Here is a 20916-nt window from a genome sequence, read left to right as displayed (position 1 = left end):
TTTTATGAAAAATCCTTTTGCCAGGATTTTTTCTCCTGAGAAGCCTCAGAGGAAAAGAAAAACAATTATCTGCTGCTGTGGAATGCAACAGGTGCATCTGTGATTGGTCTCATGTGGTTGTTTTTAATTAATGGCCAATCACAGTCCAGCTGTCTCAGACTCTCTGGTCAGTCACAAGATTTTATTATCTTTTCATTCCATTTCTATTCCTTGCTAGCTTTCTGATGAAATCCTTTCTACTATTATTTCAGCATAGTTTTAGTATATAATTTTCTTTTAATATAATGTCTATCATAAAATAATAAATCAGCCTTCTGAAACATGGACTGAAGATTATCATCTCTTCTCTCGTCCTGGGACCCCTGTGAACACCTCCACAAGGGTATTGTCTCATCAAAAGGGCATTAACTTCAGCTGGCCACACCATTGTTTTCCAGCTGTTTAGTAATTAAGGTATCTCAAAGCTTGCTTTCATTTCTACCTCACTTATAGTTTCCATATTCTCAAAATCTTTTGCCAGGCAATCATATTTAAAAGGCTTTCCTGTTTCATCTTCCCCAACATTATTATCTGGAGCTTTTAGCAAAACCAGACTTTAGTACAGAAACACATGCCCTCTTTTACACTGGGTGCTACATATACTAATATACATATACTAGACACTAATCTTTATCCAAAATGTTGCTTAAATTGTGATTTAGATTTAAGCCATTACTACCTAATTATCCTGCTAAGGCATATTTGGAAGACAAACTGAGGTAGCATGTGTGCATGTTGCCTTACTCTCTGGTGCTCAAGCAAATGAATGGAGAGCCTCCCCTATTTGGCAGAAATTCAAGTTCAAGGTGAAGTCGCTATGTGGGTATAAGCGACCAACAGGATTTCCACCTTCCCCTAGAGGACAACAACACAAAGAAGACAAATACAGCTCCTTACCTTTGGCCATTTGGGATTGAGCAGCCGCGCCTTGATGGCATCATCCAGGGCCTTGTCGTACTGGTGGATTTTCATGTAGGCTGCGGAGCGGTTGCTGTAGAGGATGCAGTTCTGGGGGTCCACGCCCAGCGCCTCGCTGTACAGCACGATGGCCGTGTGGAAGTCGCCGTCTTGGCACGCCTGGTTGCTCTGCCGGACCTTCTCCACAAACTCGGCCTTGCTCAACATGGGACTCTCAGGACTTTTTCTTCTCGAGGATTTGGATCCACAGAAAGAAAGCTGACGGGGGGGGAAAGGGAGAAATTGTGTGTTAGTGTTAAGAAATGCTACTCAGAAAAGAGATTATACTGTTAGAAACTGTACAGCAAAAATTAAAGCCACCAGCATCACTGTAGAACAAATGATGAATTCAGAACCAGATTCTTAAAAAAGTAAATTGCTTATCTATTGAATCTCTTTTTGAGGGTACAGGAGTACCAGAAAGAGTCTTGCAAAATACATCATTCCCTTGAATGTTCTAGACACAAGAGCAGCTGCAGTCTGTTTACATATGCTGCACTCCACATATTCAGAGGTGCTTTTCTCCTCAGCCTTGCTACTGGATTCTACAGCACCAAGCAGAGCTGCCAGGTAGAGAACAGGTGGCAGCTGTGAACATGAAGATGATGTTGGTACATCTGAAGTTTGGTATCACAGAGAAGCACAGGCACACACAGACAATGGAAAAATGTGTAAAACCTCTCCAAACCAAAGAACCTGCCCTGCAACCTCTGCTCACAGACCTCATACCCTCCAACATGCAGCTGCAAATTGTTCCTATTTGGGAAGGGAAGGAGGAGTTTTTAGAACCATATACATTCACAGAAGTAAGTGGGACATACAATTTATTGTAACAACAGAACAGTCATCCTCAGCAGAGCTACCCTCCCACACTGACAACTTCAAGTAATACAAAATAACAAAGAAAAAATATTTAAGCCTCCTAATTATAAGACATTTTTTAAAGTGAGCTGCAGAAAATCCTAGTTTGCAGTCCCCTTTGCAGTCAGTGACTGTTTCTGTCATGCAAACCCTACTCTCTCCCAAGGACACTCAAGAACTCAGCAGAACATCTCAGTCCAACTCTTATCACAAGGCATTGGGAGCTGTGCAGTAACAGTATCTGGCAACACAATACATATGGTAACATACAAAGTACTTGAAAATATTCATTAAAGGTTCAGAGTACTATAATTATGATTGGTGTCATCTAGTTTTAGTCCTGCAAATTGAAAAAGTTTAAGAATATCACATATTGTTACCACAACACAACAACCACAGGGCTTAAATGCATTACCAGAGCCAGCTGGGGAATATTTTTAAAGGTGGAAAGGGAAGCAAGCTGCAAACTGACATCCTGTCACAAGGATCAATTGGTCTATAGACTTTTGTTTTTCCTTTCTTCCTTAAGTCAAATAACAACAATAGAAAAGCATCAAGTTAGAAACTAATGATTTCTTATTTATTTTATTATATCCATTCTTTTCTGACGGTGTTTGTGTGTTTGTCCAAACTTTTTCTAAACTTCTCCATTGAGCAGATTCTATTCTTTACTCAGGCAATCTCCTTACACTGCTTCAAGATTTTCATAATTAAAATATTTTTCCTAATATCGAAATCTCCTTTGTGTCAATAAATGTACTGTTTCTTGTCCTGTAGTAGACTGAACCAAAACCTCTTTTCATTTCATCTGTGAGGTTGTTTTTTCTATAGTATTCTTGCTAATGCTAGCACTGAACACATTGCTTCATCCAAGCAGCGCAACAACTCACACATCAGTGAGATCTGATAATAAACTTCATCCCATGGACAGTTTGCTGTGACCTGAGGGCAAGAGCTGAGTATGAAGATCCAGCAGCTATTATTTGGGCAGGTGTCCAAACACAAAGCTGAGGAAACCCTGAGCAAGGTAATTAGCCAGCAGAAGGCTTGGAGGTACTGCAGGAAAGGGGGCTGGTGAGAACCCAGGTGCCAGGGGCAGCAGCTTCTCCGTGTGTCTTTAGAGGTGGCTGCTGCCTCCCTCCCTCCCTGAGTATTTCCTGGTCACTGACCGGCATCAGGGACAATGAAAAATACCAAATGTCATCTATTTCCCACGCTTTTATCACATTCAGAGTGAACAACTGCAGCTTCTACAAGCAGGATGACAACAAGCCATGAACTTAAGCTATTCAGAAGATAAAATATTTCAAGAAATAAGATTCCTCACCAGCTGTGGCCAGAAGTCCACTAGAAGGAGGCGGACCTGGTGTGAAGGCACAGCTGCCTCTGGAGAGCTCAGGGGCTTCAGTGGCATCTCACCCACCCCTCTGCCTGACCACAGGGGCTCTGCTGGAGCTGCAAGCCCAGGACCACCAAGAGCTACTGAACCCTCAGCTCTGGGGCCTCTGCAAGGGCACAAAACCTCGAGGAGCACCAGTGACACAAGCCCAACAACAGCTGTCTTTTCTGGCAGCTTATTACGCACAAACAAATGCACACACAAAGCTGGTAATGATCCTTCCAGAATCACACTGGGAGTCTGTAACAACAAGGAGGATCCATGAGGACACATCCTCTGCATCCAAGTGAAGTGGTTTCTGCCTCTAATATCCTGTGACGCTAAACAATCTCATGAAAAAGAAAAAAGGAAGCTATGATGGTAATTTGTGGAATATGTTCCTGTTTAATTCCTGCTATCATGAGAACTACGTAAGGCAGTAAAACATCATGAGCTAAAAGAAAAAAAACCCTGAAACAGTAAAACTGAGTCACTCTGGCACTCAAACCACAAATAAAAAGAGATTATGATTATGGTACCAACTCACAAAAAGTACTCATTAAAAAGTCATCCCCACTTTCCACTGCTCACCACTGCTCCTCTCTTGTTAACACAGTGGAAGGTGATGGTAATGCACATTTTTGGGCTGCCTACTATTTTGCTACAGAAGGTGCTTGCATGTACTAAACCAATGCTAAAGAAGAAGTTTTCTTAGTGCAGAAGAACAAATCAGGTTCTAATGAAGTGCAGAAGAGGATTTAGTGAGAAAGTCTGTGTTAGAAGCTCATATATTTCTCATAAATTAGGGGATGGCATGAGCTTCTCAACACTATTTCTCCAAGCCAGCATAAGACAGCAGAAATCAGCTCTTAGTGTCATGTCAGACAGAAGCTTCCACAATATCCGCTTCAGATCAGACTCAGCAACAAATTTCCTTCACTGGTGAGAACGCCTCCTCTGGGAGGGGATGCTCAGGTTTTAACCATGCTGGCCATGAAAGTGGAGTGTTAAAACACACACAACCTTCCTTGGTCTTTTTCAGGACGAAATTAACTCCCAACTGCCCCCAAAGCAAACAGGAACTTGAATATACAGCAAAACTTCTCCTATAAGAGCTTTTGTCTTCACTGATCAAGCTTGTTGGACTTAGTCCGCTCTACAGAACATCCATCAAATATAAGAAGTGTCCCTACACACTGAAAGATGCCTCTGAACAGCCACGGGGAACAGATTCCCAGTGAGTCCCACTAAGAATGAGAAGAGACAACAGCAAATCCACATTCTGCTCCAAGAGGACTAAAGAAAACAACGTGGTACAGAAGTAAATGTTTTATCAAAACACCAACGTTACACCTCAGAGCTTGTTGGTTGGTATGTAATTCCTCCTATTTAATGCTACATAATGCAAATAATTTATTTGATTTGATGATGTCTTGAGCGGCAGGTCCATAGTTAAGACACCTTTTTTAAAAAATTATTTCTAATTTTTCAAAAAAGATATTGTATGATATGTAAAATTTTTATATTTTAAATTATCTAAATAGCTCAAGATACTTATAGAAGCAATAGGAAGAGGAAAAAAAACAAAAAGAGTCAAGCAGAAAAACTGGCATTCCTAATGGATTCTGAAAAAAAGGAGTGACAGTAACTTAAGCTAAATACAGGTTTCCAAAATCAGCTTAAATCTGTAACTGAGCTTCCCTTTCTAGGAAAACTTCTACACAACTTATATTTTAATCTGTGAAATGGTTTTATGGTTTCTCTGCATATTCTGGGGAATTACTGTTTTTCTGCAATAGAAATTGGCTTCAACAAGAGCCCAAGAACAAATAAAGCACATGAAGTGTGTCCCTGATACCTCCCAGCAGCCAGCACTTCAGCCAGGCTGTACCACACTCCTGAAGAGATATGAAACCTTCCCCTAAACAGAGAAGAATTTCAACAGAAATATCGTGGAAAGACATGAAAGACCACCAGAACTGGAGGTTTAAGCCACTGCAGGAAAGAAAAAGATTTTTTTCTTAACTGGAGCTTAAACAAAATTTTCTATAGAAAATGGTTTTACTTAAAGAATTTTTTTAAAATGGAAAAACGTTGTGATCTTCCAATACTGAGCTTGGAGAGATCTACACTTGTTACAGCAGTTAGATCCACCCTAATTTAAGGCATGCTACATATTGCTAAAAATTGTAATAATTACAACTGTAATTGTAATAACACGTTGCTAATAATTGTAATTAATCCATAGTTAAATTTAAACAGTACTTTTTGGTTCATACATAATTTTTAACGCTAGTTACTGTTAATAATAATTATATATAAATATAATTTAATCACAGACTATCAGTGAGGAAACAGACCTTTCCCTCTGATCTGTGAGCCACGAGGGAGTGATGGACCAGTGATTCAGCAAAAGCCAGGCATGAACAGTAACCTCGCTCACTCGAGGAACACCTGTTAGGGCAACGCTCAAGGCACATCCACTCATCCGTTTAGGAATTTATCCATTTGCCACATATCCATTTCAAAGAGCCCATAAAGGGCTCCATTAGCACCTGAAGAGCTCTTGTTCCATACCGGGTGAAAGCATAGGAGAGGTATTATCTAAGATTGTGAAAACCTCCAAGAAAAAGGAAAGACACTAAAATTATGAACAACTCCAGAAGAGAAGAGGAGGAAGGACACGAAGGCACAGGCACCCGGCTCTCTGGATTTCAACTGTAAATTCAGTAGCGACAGCCAGGGGCATCCCGGTGGCTGCAACACGGAGCTCGGGGAGCGCAGGCTGTGCCCGGAGCAGCATCGCCGATCGCCACTCTGTGCTCGGTCACGGGCAGAGCCACATCGGTGACAAATTGGTGACATCTGCTGTCACCCCTGGAGCGCTGACTGAATCCAATCCCCGCGTTCTAAGCTCTGCCAGTGACAAAGTCCTTATAACCAAGTTCCTAACAACTTTCTGTACCACTGGAGCAGGGTAAGGAGCTGTGCAGCGCTGCCAAGTACACCTGACACGCTCACCTCCAAACTTTGTAGATTTCAGCGAAGCTCGAGTTTGTTTACGGGGGCGCCAGAGCGAGCACAATGCCCATGCCGACACCCGAGCTCTGTGCTCGCGAGGGTCCCGCTCCAGCTAGCGGCGGCCGGCGGCGTTCGGGGCACAGAGCCCCGCTCCGGCCCGGGCCCGGGCCCTCCGCCGCTCCTCACGGCCGGGACCCCCGCCCGCCCCGGGGCTCCCGGGCAGCGGGGTCACTCTCGGCACCCCAGCGTGCCCAGGGCGAAGGGAGCCGAGCGCTCGGCCTGGCGTTCCCGGAGCCCCGGCGGGAGCTGCCCCACGGCCGCCCGGCCCCTCGCCGCGCCTCGGGCCACCGGGCCTGCGCCCCCGCCGAGCCCCGTCCCGCTCCGGCCGGGACAGCCGCCAGCCCGCGCCCCGCAGCCTCCCCCGCCGCCCGCGTCCGGCCCGGCCCGGCCCGGCGCCTCCTTCCCTCCTTCCCGCCTCCCCGGCCGCTCCGGCGCTGCCCGTCCCGCGGCAACTCACCCGGGGAGGCTCCGCGTCCTGCTCCCGCCGAGCCCGGCCCACCGCCACGGCCCCCGGCGGGGGCGGCGGCGCCTGTTGCTCCATCGCGCTGCTGCTCCTCCTCCTCCTTCTCCTGCGGGGGCCGGGGCCGCCGCCGCCCCCGCCAGGCCGATCCCACTCCGGCCCCCGGCGCCACGTTCCGGGCCCGGCTGAGTGGGACCCGCAGTGCCCCGGCCCCGCCCCGGGGCTGGGCTCCGCCCGGACCCCGGGCACCCCCGCCCGACGGCGCCGGGCCCGCGCCGGACGTCCTGCGGCTGCCGCCGGGGCTGCCCCGGCCCGGCCGCACCTCCGAGGGCTCCGGCCGGAGCAGCGCTCGCCTCTCCGCCAACACGGACGGGCTCCGTCCCCACGGAGGATACGGCTCTGTCGCCGTACGGGCGGGGGACCGTCGGCCAAAAGCAGCGGCAGCCTGAGCTCGAGAGTAAGCGCGGCCCGCACGGACCGCAGGTGGTGATGCTGGTCACTAATGACACCGCACTGACCGGGCACAGCGAGCCTCAGCACTTGGGTTAACCCACCTTCCAACTGCTGTGACCCATCCTGCCTCTTGAAATGAACAAAATGCATTATGCTGAAGACTCTTGTGCTGCAGATAAGTGATAAATATTTTCTTATCTATGTGAAAAGCGGATGCCGCTTCACCGTAGTGAAACTTACTGTTCCATGGAAAAAATTGAATCTGAAACTTTAGAAAGCTTTCTGCAATCAAATGATGAATACATGGCCAGCAGCCCAAAGGTGTGCCATCAAATGAGTGAGATCAAATTTAGGACATCATTGGAAAGGAGGTGTTTGTCAGGACCCAGGGAAAGGACCCAAACAAAGCAGTCACTGATTAGCAAACAACTCTGGGATGTAAAAAAAGATGGAGGAATGAATTATGGAAGTTTTCTATCTAAAAACAAATTGGCAGTGTAAATAGGAGCTAGGGAATTACCTTCTCATCAGCCACGATGTAGGTCTTTTAAAGTAACTGGTAATCAAAGCCCAAAGGTATCAGCATTTGCAGTAAAACAGGATGCAAATTTGGCTCAGTGCATCCTGTGATTCTTTTATGTAGCAAATGGCAGCTGAGTGTTCCCTTCTACTTCACATGAGCTACAGTAAGCACCAGAACTCCCTGAGGATGTGCCACCAACAGACTTGTACCAAAGGGCACCTCCCCAATGAAAGACACACCTTTGTTCATCACCACTGCATCTGCAGTGGAACCAATAGCTTTGTTTCCATCCACATGCCCACAGATGTTTCTCCATCCAATCCATTAAGAAAGGTATCAATGTACAAGAATCAGCATTTTATCATTTACCTTGGTTAATATGAAATATGTCAAAACACACAAGTTCTCTGCAATGGGCACATACAGGAAAATGACTCATGGATATTTTATTTCCTACCTGACATGGGTTTATTCCATAATGCATTAGGTTTTATTCTTTACAAATCAACAATCTTACAGTAGATGCCTTTCAACAGAAAATGTATGTTGGAGAACAGAGTTACTAAACTGTTTTTTCAGTCAGTAATGATAATAATCAGTAATCCTTTAATAAGAGGCACACAGATGAAAATTTTCACCTAACAGGCAAGCAAGTTTTTCCTCTCAGTCCAATTCCTAGTTCTTCCCCGACAGGAATTTATACATCTTTGTTTCATCTCTTATTATCACGTTTCCTCTTACTCATCCCTCCTCTGGGAAATAAACATGGTACACACATGTTACAACACCACACAGATGGTAATTGTTGCTTTGGAAGCCAATCAGCCCCATCCCAGTGCACAATGCTGGGATTCTGCCAGTCCAGCATTTACTGGGGAGCTTTACCTGAAGCCCAGAGCACCTCAAGGTCCATCAGAAGTTTTACATCTGAATTGAATAGTCTACGTGTTCTCAGAAGTCTGTGGGCAGCATTGTGTCAGGTAATGCTGTGTCTCAGGCAAAAGCTCAGCAAGTTTAGTATTCTTTCTTCATCTCTTAGGACTAAGCATTACTTCCATGCCTAACCTAGAAATTGGAAAAGAAGAAACAGAGAATGTAGCTGGGGATGAAGCCAGCCTAAAAAAGTGTTAGTAACTTAGTTCAGGAGTTTTTCTGATACTTTCCTCGAGTCAGACAGCTGGATGGACTAGAACATGACTAATTGTGCAGATTCTCATGCATTCACAACAGTCACTTCAGTCTTACAAAGTCACTTTTATTTGAAAATTTACATCTTCAACCGTTTATTCCATTATTAAGATTTTTCTTAATAAAAAATTCCGCTCTCCATAAAAAAGCTGTCATTAACAGTCATTTTCTCTTGCTTTTCACCTCATTTTCTGATAGGAGGTAGAAGGAACAGCACGTTTAGCAGAGCCATTGTCTTCATCATTGTCATGGGGACGCTTTCTCGTTGTTGTTGGCTGGAAGAAAAACACAGGAGGATGGCTCCAGGAAACCAGGTAAGGCAGAACCTGACTTTCTGCTTGCTCCAGAACTACAGGTGTTGGACAGTGTGACCAAAAACTAACTCATGTTTCTCTCCCAAGATCTATCTAATTATATTTGATGGTTCTCATATAAGACATTGCTCCCAGCTTGAAACACCCACTGTTCACAATTTTCCTAATTAGCATCTGGTGATGAATGGCACAATGCTGTCCTAACCTTGCACCAGCACAAGAATTTTTACTTGAATACTAAACATTAGTGACTTGAATCCATTAAAAAAAATACATTCAACAATTTTGTTCTAAATATAGGAATAATCCTTTAAAGCCTAGGCAAGTGTTTCTATACATTTAAACACTTTTCTATACATTTAAACATTTTGTAAACACAAAGTGTTGACAAAACATGGAAATCCATTGTTCAGGAAAGAGAACTAACCAGCAGTCTGCCACATACAGCCCAAGGGTACATTTCTCTAAAGTCTCAAAATCAACTGATTTTCTTATTAAAGATTACTTCAAAATCTAGTTTCTCTGTGCATCAAATATTAATCTTCAAATATTCACTGCACATACCATTTTTGATGTTTCTGGTGGGTTCATATTGGTACGTGTCTGAGCAAGGAGCTGTTCAAATGTAGTTTTCATATCCTCATCCTGCAAAAAAACCCAGCATCTAAGTAGTATATAGAATATTTAAGGGAAAAGCAAAGATTATGAAAATCAAAGAGAAGTGAATGGGACATTCAGTGCTAAAGACAATTAGAAATAAAGATCATTGAGGTCCTAAGGATTTCAGCTAACTGAGTTTTTTTAGGTGAAGGCAGTGGAGAGGTCCCTTTTCCTAAACAAAAGAGTATTGCAGTATCTCCTTTTTTATTTAACTATTCCTAAGTGCTACAAAAAGGATTTGACTTGAATATCCATTAAATTTTATGTAGAATTTTTTTGGTTTTTTTTCCAGTTCACCTGATTTGATTGTGGCTACATTTGAATTGATGGATAAGGTAAGAAATATTTTTCCACTGATGTAACAAAGACCTGTGGTTTTTCTTCAGCATGCAACCAAACAATCTTGCAACATTCAAAAAATTTCAGTGAAGATTTCAGAGGCAGAAACAGCAATAATTGTTTATATGCCTTTAAAAATGTTTTATTAAGTAAATACATGTAAGAAAACATTTCCACTGAGCAGTACTTAGGTTTACACAGCTCAACAAGTTTTTAAAGTTCTAGATTTGAACAAAAAATGGAGTAAACAACTTTTTTGGAAACACTAATATGAAAGCACTACTAGTTTAAATAAATCTGCAGAACATGCTTATTTCTAGTAAAAAATTTAGAAATTTCCTAGTGCTCCCAAAATGATCAGAGGGCTAACAGGCATCAGCTGGTCACAGAGACAATGGAGTTTTTCCTGCTGACTTGTAAAGTCGATACTTGCAGACAACACAAGAGGGAGAGAGGAGCCAGTAACTCCTCACTGCTCACAGGAGCAGGACTGGGGAGCTCCTTTGGTGCTATGAGATGTGTGATACCCTAACCTGAGCATGCTGGATGCTGGCCTTCCAAGAAGGCAGTCTACATCACCTATGAACACCTGACACTCTTAATAACAGCCCCTGCGAGGAAACAGCTCCAAGAACAGCAGCTGAGTGCTAGATGATATCTGGATTTATGGCTGTGATATTTTCTGGAACCTTCTGTGCTGTCTTCAAAATTAAATGTAACGGTAAGAGATGTCCTTACATGGAAAATATAATGACGTTAATAACAACTTGAATATATATACTGAAATATCTTAAATTCTTAGCTCATTTAAATCAGTCATCTATTTCCCCTTCTCCCTTATGCATACCAGCAACTTTTAAAATCAGTGTTGCATGGTTTCTGAATAATTTTTCTGCTCAGATTTGTAATTCAATTGCAAGAATCTATATCTGATTAACTCACTGTAGATGTTACATGCAAAACTACAGTAAGTAAAACCCATGAATGTCAGGAAATGCTTCCTGATGCCCAGGAGCATAATCAAGACAAGTTAATCACTTTAAAGAGCAATCCACACATGTTTTTTGTCTCAGAACACCATCAGCTGTTGAGCACTGAGGGATACTCCCTTGCTTCCCCCATTTCTTATGCTCTTTACCAAAGCATCTGAAATTCTCCTATTCCCAGTGGGGGAACAGGAATAGCCTTGTGCTTGGTGTGAATAAACAGAACCTGTTGCATGGCTCAGATTTAGGCTGGGTGACATTTTTCAGCCTCTTCAAGCAAAAATATTCAAGAAAGCTCATAGGTTCAGTGGGTACCTCTGCCAAAATTAAGCAAAGACCACCTCAAGACTATTCCTCTCAAACCTAGACTTTAACAGGAGGCAGGGAAACCATCACTTCCTACTCAGAGGGTTCCCAAACCAGGGACATTTATTCCTGCAGAGCAGAGTAAAAACAAACTAGTATTGGATGTTTGCCAGAAACAAACTGCACTGCCAGCCCACACAAACATCTGAGGAGATGGGGCTCTGTTCCAATGCTCAGAAGGAGAGGTCCATCCTACCAGAACCACAGTCAGACCTGGGCTCTAAAATCTTGATCTCACATGAGAAAGAGTTCTGGGAAGAGGTGTCTCAGAAGGGATGCAGAAGCTGCTTATTGTATTGACAAAAGGTATTCAGGAGATTACTCCATGCTGCTTTTGCAGTCTCTCCACAGGATCTAAATCTTTGAAAACACAAGACATGAACAAGTTATCCCTCAAACAGCTCAGCTTTCACTTGAAACCCAATTCCTACCTGCAGCCAAGGATGCTCTAAGGCCTCCTCTGTGGTAAGACGTTCGCTTGGATCCACCACTAAGAGTTTCTTCACAAGATCCAGAGCTAAGACAATAAAATGAGCTGGTTGGCATGTGATCAATGCATTCATTACCTGAAATATGCCTACACAAAAACCATGTGTGACAATGTGCCTTACACCCCTTCAGATCCCTTTTGGTTTTGCTATGCATGGGGAGGGCTGCAGACTGCAACTATCTTTCATCTTTCCCTCACTCTCTCATCTTTCCTTCACATATACACAGCTCAGCAATTCTCAGTACACCAGAATTACCCAGAGATATATTTAGCATATACACAGTTTATGTTCTGAGCATGCACAGGAGGCTCAGCATTTCCCTAAAAGCTTCAGTATCACTGTGGAAAAGCAAAGACAACTTAATTTATTCTGGTTTACAGAGTCTTGGAAAGCAGATTATCCATCTGGGAAAGTGGGAGAGGAGAGACAGGACATACACATGTATGCTTAACATAAAGTTTCATCTTCTTAGGAAGCTGCTTAGTAGACACTGTGAAAAATATGGCATTTATGTTGTATTTTATTATTCCAAATCTCCCATAAAGGAATTTCAGCAAGATTTACTTTTCATTCGATCAGATTATTCTGAATACATACAAGGAGGACTATGGAAATTACGTTAAGATTGTACATTCTCATGACTGTTTGGCTAAATATTGAATAACCTCCAAACTATCCAGGAAGGAGTTATATTTGATAAGTTTATTAGACAAAGGATGACCACATCATTTATTAGAAACTCCTCTGCACATACAAAGAAGTGTCCAAGATAAACACTACAATTATTTTGTGCATATAAAATGTCCTGAAAAACTAAAAGCACATAGACAGTAATTATCATTTTAGTTAGTAATGCAAAAACTCAGTTTCACAGACTACTTCACTTACAGTGGGCCAAACATAATAGATGATTCCTCAAATGTGACTGACACTTTCAGCTCAAAGACTAGCACCATGAAAGGACTCTCTTGGAACGTTTGTTTTTTGGAATTCTAACTTGTATTCCTTAAATTCCTGGTATTTTTGGTTCAACACTTGAAGAATCTTTAGGCAAAGTCTGTAGACCAGCTTGATAAAGTCAGAAGAAAAAGTGAAAAGAGGAGAAATAGATGTATGTGCCCACAAACTCTATGCTTGTGTGGTTAATTATGCTAAATACTACTAAAAAATCTCTTCAATAATAAAGTATGTTCTCTTTTTAATGCTTTAACTATGAACTTTAAAAATATTTTTAATATATTAGCTTAAAAAATAAACATATTAACACACAGCTGAAAGGAGGATAAAGGAAAACAAAAGCTACAAGAAAAGAGGTAGATATTTTGCTACCCACTGTGTTGGAGTCATACCCATGTCTGACACATGCTGCCACTCTTTTGGAATGAAAGTGTATTTTCCACGAGTGATTTGATCCCTCAGAGAGAGTTGAGTGTTTTGCTCATTGAATGGTGGATATCCACACAAGCTGTATAAAAGAAAAGAAGTTAAATAGCACTGAATTTCTCACAGCAAATGAAACACTGAAATCACACATTTTAAGGCATCTGCTATTGTAGTGTTTTTATACTTGTAGAGTTTTAAACTTTCACTTCCTCAGACAGACACTGAAGTTGCCAAGTCTCAAGCCAGGTATGTCAAAGACTGCCCAGTGAAGGTACATCTCCACAATATCTTACCATACAAAAAGAATAACTCCTAAACTCCAGCAGTCCACAGCTCGGCTGTATCCAGCAGTCCCAAGTGAATTTAGAACCTCAGGAGCAAGATACATGGGAGTACCACATAATGTTTTCATAAGAGAAGCTTCTCCAAGAATCTTGGATTGTCCAAAATCTGTAATCTTGCATTTAAAAATGGTAACACCACATTACATATGAGGATGGAGTGTACTAGAACACATCACATTGTAGACATACATCAGGAGGTAGCATTAAGTTTCTTCCTTCCAAGCCAGTTCCAGTACATGACTATGAATAGAAGTCACCCCAAACATTATTAAGTGAGAATGGGAGAGGAGGAAGAGGGAGAAATATGACAAAGGATCACACTTTACACTAGCAAAAACACTCTAAGATCTGAATATAAATGGACAACTACAGAGTAAAGGTATTGTAGCCTATTAGAAGAGTTTTTGTGAAAAATAAGCATTTCAGCATGCAAATATAGTCAATGGTTTCTCAACACAAAAGAAAATACACAACCCTAATTCCCCCCAAAAAAAACAAAAGTAAAAAAGAAAAAAATCACTGTCACCACACAGCCTGGACATTTGCGGGAATGCTGTCTGTAATTCAAGAATTTAGATTTTATTGGGGAAAAAATCATTGACATTTGAAAATAGATGTGTAGTGTATGGGTTGAAATATCCATAGACGTAAAATTACAATTATAAAAAAAACAGTCTATGTTTAAAGTTACTTCATGGTTTGTATGAATAATTCCATAATATCTTTTTGGCTGTGTTCAATGAAATATCAAGAAGAATGTGAAGGAACACTCCCAAATTTCTCCATTAACAAGAAATGTAGTTTTCCTTACCTTTACAAGACATGTTTCTTCAGTAGATGAAAGCAGCACATTTTCTGGCTTTAGATCTCGGTGTATAATTCCATTGTCATGAAGATACTAAATACATACAGATGGGCAATTAAGGAAAAACAGATTATTAACTTGTTTTAAAATGTAAGCTTTCCATTTTTTCTCATGGCAATGGCAGGATAACTGAAAGCTGTGTAAGAGGAGGGCAAATATTTAAAGCTTCCTAACATGGGACTGTCCCTTAAAAAACAAAGTAAAATGAAAACAAAACAAAAAACCCACGCCAAAACACCATCACAAAAAACAAAAAAGCACCTTAGAAATCACTATGCTTCAAATGTCAAATCTCATGCAAGCACAGTGTGCAGACACACATTCTGTGTCACCTTTGTAGGAATTCTGCTTTTCTGTCTCTCTCTTGTTAAACCAACTTGTTAAGAACACTGTGCTGATTGCTTACATGGGTTTCAGCAATGACAAGTGACAGAAAAATTCATCTTAGTGACTTTTTTTTGGGTAGAAATCACGATGATGTACCTTTACTGCCAGCAGCATCTGATAAAAGTACAACTTGCAGATTTCTTCTTTCATCTTGACTGGCCTTGACACTCTGTGATACAATTCTCCTCCTTCCATCCTAAAACAAATGCAGGCTAACAAACCAACATGTAACTTCCAAAAGATTCATCTCATTAGACAAGACTAAGACCAAAACATTTGGCTATTCTGGCTACAGGGAAATAATTTATTTCTGAAAATGAGTGAACATCCTAAACACAGCACATGCATGGCTGAGTTAGGGTCAGTCTCATGAGTCTGCACTGGGAGTTGTTACATGATTTTTGATCAGACCCCTCTTACAAGCTCAAAAATAAAATAAAAAAAAAAAATAGCAGCAATCCACGACAGCAGCAGAGCAAGCAATGCCCAGGCCCTGAGTGCCTACAAAGCATAGAAGAATGATTTCTCCTGGTTATCCTAGCTCCTAATCTTACAAAGGTTTTAGAGAAAAGGGCAGACCAGCAAAAGGAAAACAAAATAAAAAAGCAAAACCTCCACAGTTCATTGTGGCTATAAAAATCATTTCATTTTATGCATTTACTTTCAAACAGGTTACTTACAGTTCCAAAACAATGTAGTAATCCTCTGCTTCAAAGAAGTTTTTAATCTTGATTAAGCAAGGCTAACAGAAAAGGAAACACAAACAGAGACACACAGAATAGAATAATTTGTAAAAAGTAATCCTGAAGTTCTTATTTCAGTATTTCAAACCAGATCACTTAAGCTAACACAACACAAGTGACTTACAAGCACCCCAGACCACACCCTCAATATTTTATCTATTTTACATGCAGAGGAAAGAGGGGATACAAATTCAAGGAATTGCCAGTGAAAACTAGTCTTTGTATTCAGTTCTTTTGCAGCATTTACAAAAACTTGAATCAAAGAAAAATTTCTGCAATAGTGCCTCAGGTTAAAATTTCTCCTGTGATGTTTCTTCTTAAATGTATATCTAAGTTATCCAAACCTTTAAAATCTCAAATCTGCTAGGATATAATACACTTAAAAGAAGAAAAAAAGACCCATTCAACAATTTACAAGGGAAATTATATATCCATTTTAACACATTTCTGAATGGATAAAATTGCTTTCATTGCTACACTAAGGTCAGTAAACTAAACAAGTACATACAGGAGGGAGCAAAAAATAATAAAAATGTACAGTAATACTCACGTGATCTATTTTCTTCAAAATTTCAATTTCTGTATTGATATTTAAACCTGGGTTCTATTAAAAGAATCAAATACCATATTGGGTAAGACAGAGCTGTTCTGGAATAAGACACATGAGAAATAAGAGACAATACCAGGAAAAACATAATTCCATGCCTTTTGCTACTCTAAGTGACCATAACATACAATTCTTTTCCATAAAATGATCAGATACCTTCAGTGAATTAAATAAACAAAGTGCTGTCACTATCTGAAGCAAGATATTGCTCCAGACATGAAATTTCACTGCAGGTTAGAAATCCCCAACTAGCTTCCAAATTAAAAAAAAGTAAATTATTTTTGCTTATATACTCGTATTTAAACAGCTTTTCTCCCTCCAAGATGCTTTGCAGATGGGCCAACCTAAAATTACATGCTACTATTTTGCAAGATAACATAAACAGATTCTCTAACCCATGGCTTAGGCTCAGCTAATGAAATCAGCTCAGCAGGGATTTTTTGCTCTTCTTCCAATCCAAATCAATCTTGGAACACACAACTTAACCCATACACAACATTCCAGATACACTCCTGTGTCTGTTTTGTAGAATGCCATGTATCAGTAATTATAATTCACAACAGCATCTTGAGCCAGTTGTCTTTGTACTTCTCCAAATTCTGCCTCTGCCATTAGACCTTCCCTAAAAGCTTCATACAATTTTCTTCAAATGTATTATGATGGAGCATTCAACAGAATTAGCCTAGTTGGTACATTTTTGGTCAAGACTGTGCTGGTTATGATGTGTCTATCCGATGCATTTTAGGACATAAACCAAACCCCACAAGACTCCACACCACCCATTGGATAAATCCCATTAAAAGTCCTAAATGGTGAACCTAATGGAATGTGGTCAAGGAATAAAAACAAAAATTCTGCGCATCATACAAGATCAAAAAGCATTTTCAAATTAAATGCTGAAGACATTAAGTAAGAAAATCCTCATTTGAAGACAGCTGAGGAGTGAGAGAAGTTACCAAATATTCCAAGACTGCTGCAAGGTGGCCAAGACAGACAGACAGACAGACAATACTTACTTCTTCATTCAGGCCACTTGCCACAAACTTCCGTTTATTGATGATTTTCACTGCAACTTTGTTACAGGTGCTCTTCTCAAATGCCAGTTTGACTTCTCCACAGGCACCACTGCAACAAGAGCACAGCTCTGTCAAAAATCTGTGTAACAAGAAATGCAGGCAATTGAAAGCATAATGAGGAGCTGACTGCTTTCTAACTTTCTGAATAAGGAGCTTACCTTCCCAAAGTCTTTGACATAATATATTTCTCTCTGAATTCCTTAGGAAACATCATCTGATCATCCACCGTAAGATCAGAAAATACAAACACTGGGAAGACAAGTGGACATCATTTTTCCCATTATTAGGTTTAAATTTTTTATTATAACAAACAGCTATGTTTTGTGAGCTTTTACAGTCAACAACATAACTGAGAAAATAGCGCCTGCTAGAGGAAAAACTAAATATATGCTATGAATTTTACTAGCTATGGGTTAGCAAGGTGATCCAATTGCTAAAAAACTGCATTTTGGGATTCAATTCACAACAGTCTTTAAGTAATTAATTACATTTAAGAGCAAAAGGAGCAAAAATTTCAATGTTCCAGCAAAGATCAGAGAGAAGTAATAATCAAGAAGACAGCATCTTAGTGGAAAATCAAAGACAAAGAAACAAAAGCCCAGCCCTGTTTATTTTTAAGATTTTTCTATTTATTGTGCAGCATTTTGTTAGGTATCTGGGAGGGATTTTTCAACGTTTCTTGAATAGTCTGTTTCCCCTGTTCCCACCATCATATGCACAGCTACTGAAGCCCAAAAGAGTTTCACAAACAGGAAAAAACCTATAAAAGTTTATACTCTAGTAAGGTGCTGCCTAATACAGATTTCTTTAAGTTTTCTTTTTTGGGTTTTTTCTAGGGTTGACATGGATAATTTTTATGTGAGTACTAAAACACCTATTAATGAGATGTGCTCACAAAGCAGCTCACCTCTCAAGAAACACACTCAAATCAATGCAGAAACAACCTCCTGGTCAATACATAAAAAAATCTATTTAAGTTAAAGCACATTTTACCCTTATTGGTCAGTACAGACAGTGCAATTTCAGAGTTGTGTGTCAGTGGGAGCCTCCTCCCTCTTCCAACGAGCTCTCTATTAACAAATGTCCCATTGGCACTGTGGTCTTCAATGTAGGCAACATAGGAATTTCTTGGACCCATTTCCTCAAAGGGAAAAAAAATGGGGAAGATCACAGTAAAGAACAAATGACTTTACAATAAAGACACAATACACTAGAAATTTACTATTGTTGACTCAAGAAATGAGACTGAGTTTATTTCATAAACCACATGAATGGGGCATTGCCAAAAGTCACATTAAAGGAGTTAACCCTGAAGATACTTTGATTTCTTTAGGATCTCTGCCCCAAAGTCTCTTTTTAAATTACGCCAGAACAGACAGAATTAACATTTTTAGCACTTACCCTAAAAATTCGGAAGTGCTTCTTGCTATAGTTTTGGTAGAAGCCAGTCTCAGACAATCCCAGCTTAGAAAAACTGTAATCACAGCTTTTGTCCCTCCCAAACCAGTATTCCTCATTGACACAGTCTGCAGAGGAGGGGAAGGTACAGCAGAGAGAGAAGACAATGTTGCAGAAAGTTAATAACTATGGCACCACAGAATGAGTCCACATGGCAATGGATAGGATAACAGAAACAAGATTCTTCCTATAGAATCAAGTTTGTCTTAACTCATGCAAAGGACCCCACCTTGTCAAATCCTTTAATAATTTTACCCTCTTCAGCAGTGGTATTTTTCAGTTCACCATCAGCAATATAGAGACATATAACTAAATAAAATAAATTATAATTTTTTTTAATAAGCATGTAACAAAGAATACGAACACCCTAGAATTTCTGTAAGTCTGTGGCAGCCGTGTGTCTGAGAACTCAGTGTTAACACTGGGATGTAGTATGGAATAAAACATTATAGCAAAAAACCCCATACCTAAATTTGCTTGTACCTAACTTGAAAATGAAAAGACACTGCTCTTCAACAAGCTGCTCAGAACTTTTCTGAGATCCTACAAAGAAACCAAGAGATTTATTACACCTACCACAGTTGCTGAAACCTTTTCCAAGTGCAAAGAGTCGGCCCCAGGGCTGCGGAACCAGCTCTTCAGATTCCTGGTCCTCAGGGATGGAGGGAAGCTCCTGAGTGGGAACAGTGTCCAAGGAACTGACAGTGCCAGAACTTAAGGAAGACTGACTAGTGCTCTGTGAGCCACTGGAAGAACTGGTCCCACTCTGAGGCTGCTGGGCACTCTGAGACTGCTGTGCTTCACTTCCAGTCTCCCGAGACATGTTGGCTTTAAAAGAGAATGTTAAAAAACCACAATTACTACAGCAAAGTAAAATTGGCAAACACTCACACGCTGCATTAATAATGTCCAAATCCATTCGCAGCCTCAAAGAAGTAAAACTTACAACCAAAGCGTACATATCTGGGTTATACGTAAATTCCCAGGAAGTGTGCAAACAGGATGGTTTTCCTTTTAAAAGGCAACGTGGGGCGGCCTCTACTGGTTCTAAAGCAGAACTAGCCCTGATTTATTCCCGGATTGCTACCGAGCACTTGAGCGCTCCCGTAGGGTCATACAGGCATGGGCTGTGCTCTGACAGAGCATCCCCGCACGGAGCAAGGGACCACGGCTGGTCCCCACACAGAGAAAACCGAAAGGAGTAAGAACTGTAAAATCACATAGGCTTTCGTGAAAGCCTCCGAGAGAATTATCACACCTGTACATAATAAGTGTACAAAACCTTGCCAGATTCAGACACTGCCCGGCAGCTGCCGGTTAATTTTCAGACTGACTCAATGCAGGAAACAGCCCGGAAATTCACAGCCTCTGGTGCCTCCTTCTCTATTTAAAGGCTACCCCAGCCCCCTCTCCAGCCAGCTTCCTCCAGCACAGCAACGCCCACGAGCCTTCCAACCTTACCAGCTGTATATGGGGTTTTTAGCCAGTTGCCATACAGTTTAATGTACACTTCTCCTTATCCTTTGCTACATTTCATTACAAGCCATAAAACCACGGCAGCTCCCAAGCTCCCTCCCCCGTGCCGTTCCTTGCAGGTGTTTACAAACACGGGCGAGGCCCAGAGCTCCGCCCGCAGACAGAACAGACCCGCGGAGCCATTGGGGCTGGGAAGCACAGAGGCCATCGAGTGCCACCGCCCTGCCAAAGCCACCGTGCCGTGTCCCCTGCTGCCACACGGCTGCGGGACCCTCCAGGGATGGCAACCCCACCTCTGACCCGTGCAGCCCTTTCCATACCGGCGCCTTCCCTCGTGTCCAAGCTGAACCTCCCTTTGAACGCTCAGACTGCGGGGCCGTGCCCCAGCAGCCGCCTCGCACCGTGCGGCCCTGCCCTCCGGAGCTCTGCTGCCCTGGACCGACACCGGCACCAGCGGCCCCGCCGCCCTCACTGAGCGCTG

General features: G+C 41.6%; 2 protein-coding genes and 1 long non-coding RNA gene across 3 annotated transcripts in view; 1 reads left to right on the top strand and 2 right to left on the bottom strand.

Annotated features, from left to right (window-relative positions):
• TTC28 (tetratricopeptide repeat domain 28) overlaps nt 1-6857 on the bottom strand; it is a 106161-nt gene extending 99304 nt beyond the window's left edge. The window contains exons 1-2 of the mRNA XM_063172756.1: nt 6774-6857; nt 937-1215 (exon numbers count right to left, since the gene is read on the bottom strand). Of these exons, the coding sequence (XP_063028826.1) occupies nt 937-1215; nt 6774-6857 (363 nt within the window). The remainder of the gene's footprint in view (nt 1-936; nt 1216-6773) is intronic.
• A 2129-nt stretch (nt 6858-8986) lies between these two features.
• Nucleotides 8987-20859, bottom strand: CHEK2 (checkpoint kinase 2). Its single transcript, XM_063173228.1, has 15 exons — nt 20756-20859; nt 19536-19787; nt 18903-19027; nt 18495-18642; nt 17660-17750; nt 17442-17550; nt 16369-16422; nt 15756-15817; nt 15172-15271; nt 14635-14721; nt 13773-13936; nt 13446-13561; nt 12037-12122; nt 9819-9899; nt 8987-9215 (listed from the first exon to the last, which is right to left on the bottom strand). The coding sequence occupies exons 2-15, from the start codon at nt 19780-19782 to the stop codon at nt 9120-9122; spliced, it is 1566 nt and encodes a 521-aa protein (XP_063029298.1). The 5' UTR covers nt 19783-19787; nt 20756-20859; the 3' UTR covers nt 8987-9119.
• LOC134427418 (uncharacterized) lies at nt 9137-17859 on the top strand. Its single transcript, XR_010030152.1, has 3 exons — nt 9137-9254; nt 10207-10249; nt 17706-17859. It is a non-coding gene; the product is annotated as an uncharacterized LOC134427418 (long non-coding RNA).
• Nucleotides 20860-20916: the final 57 nt, after the last annotated feature.

Source organism: Melospiza melodia, chromosome 20 (genome assembly GCF_035770615.1).
Source record: "Melospiza melodia melodia isolate bMelMel2 chromosome 20, bMelMel2.pri, whole genome shotgun sequence".
Lineage (NCBI taxonomy): Eukaryota > Metazoa > Chordata > Aves > Passeriformes > Passerellidae > Melospiza > Melospiza melodia.
Note: the sequence above shows the minus strand (reverse complement) of the source record. Positions and strands in the feature narration are given on the sequence as shown.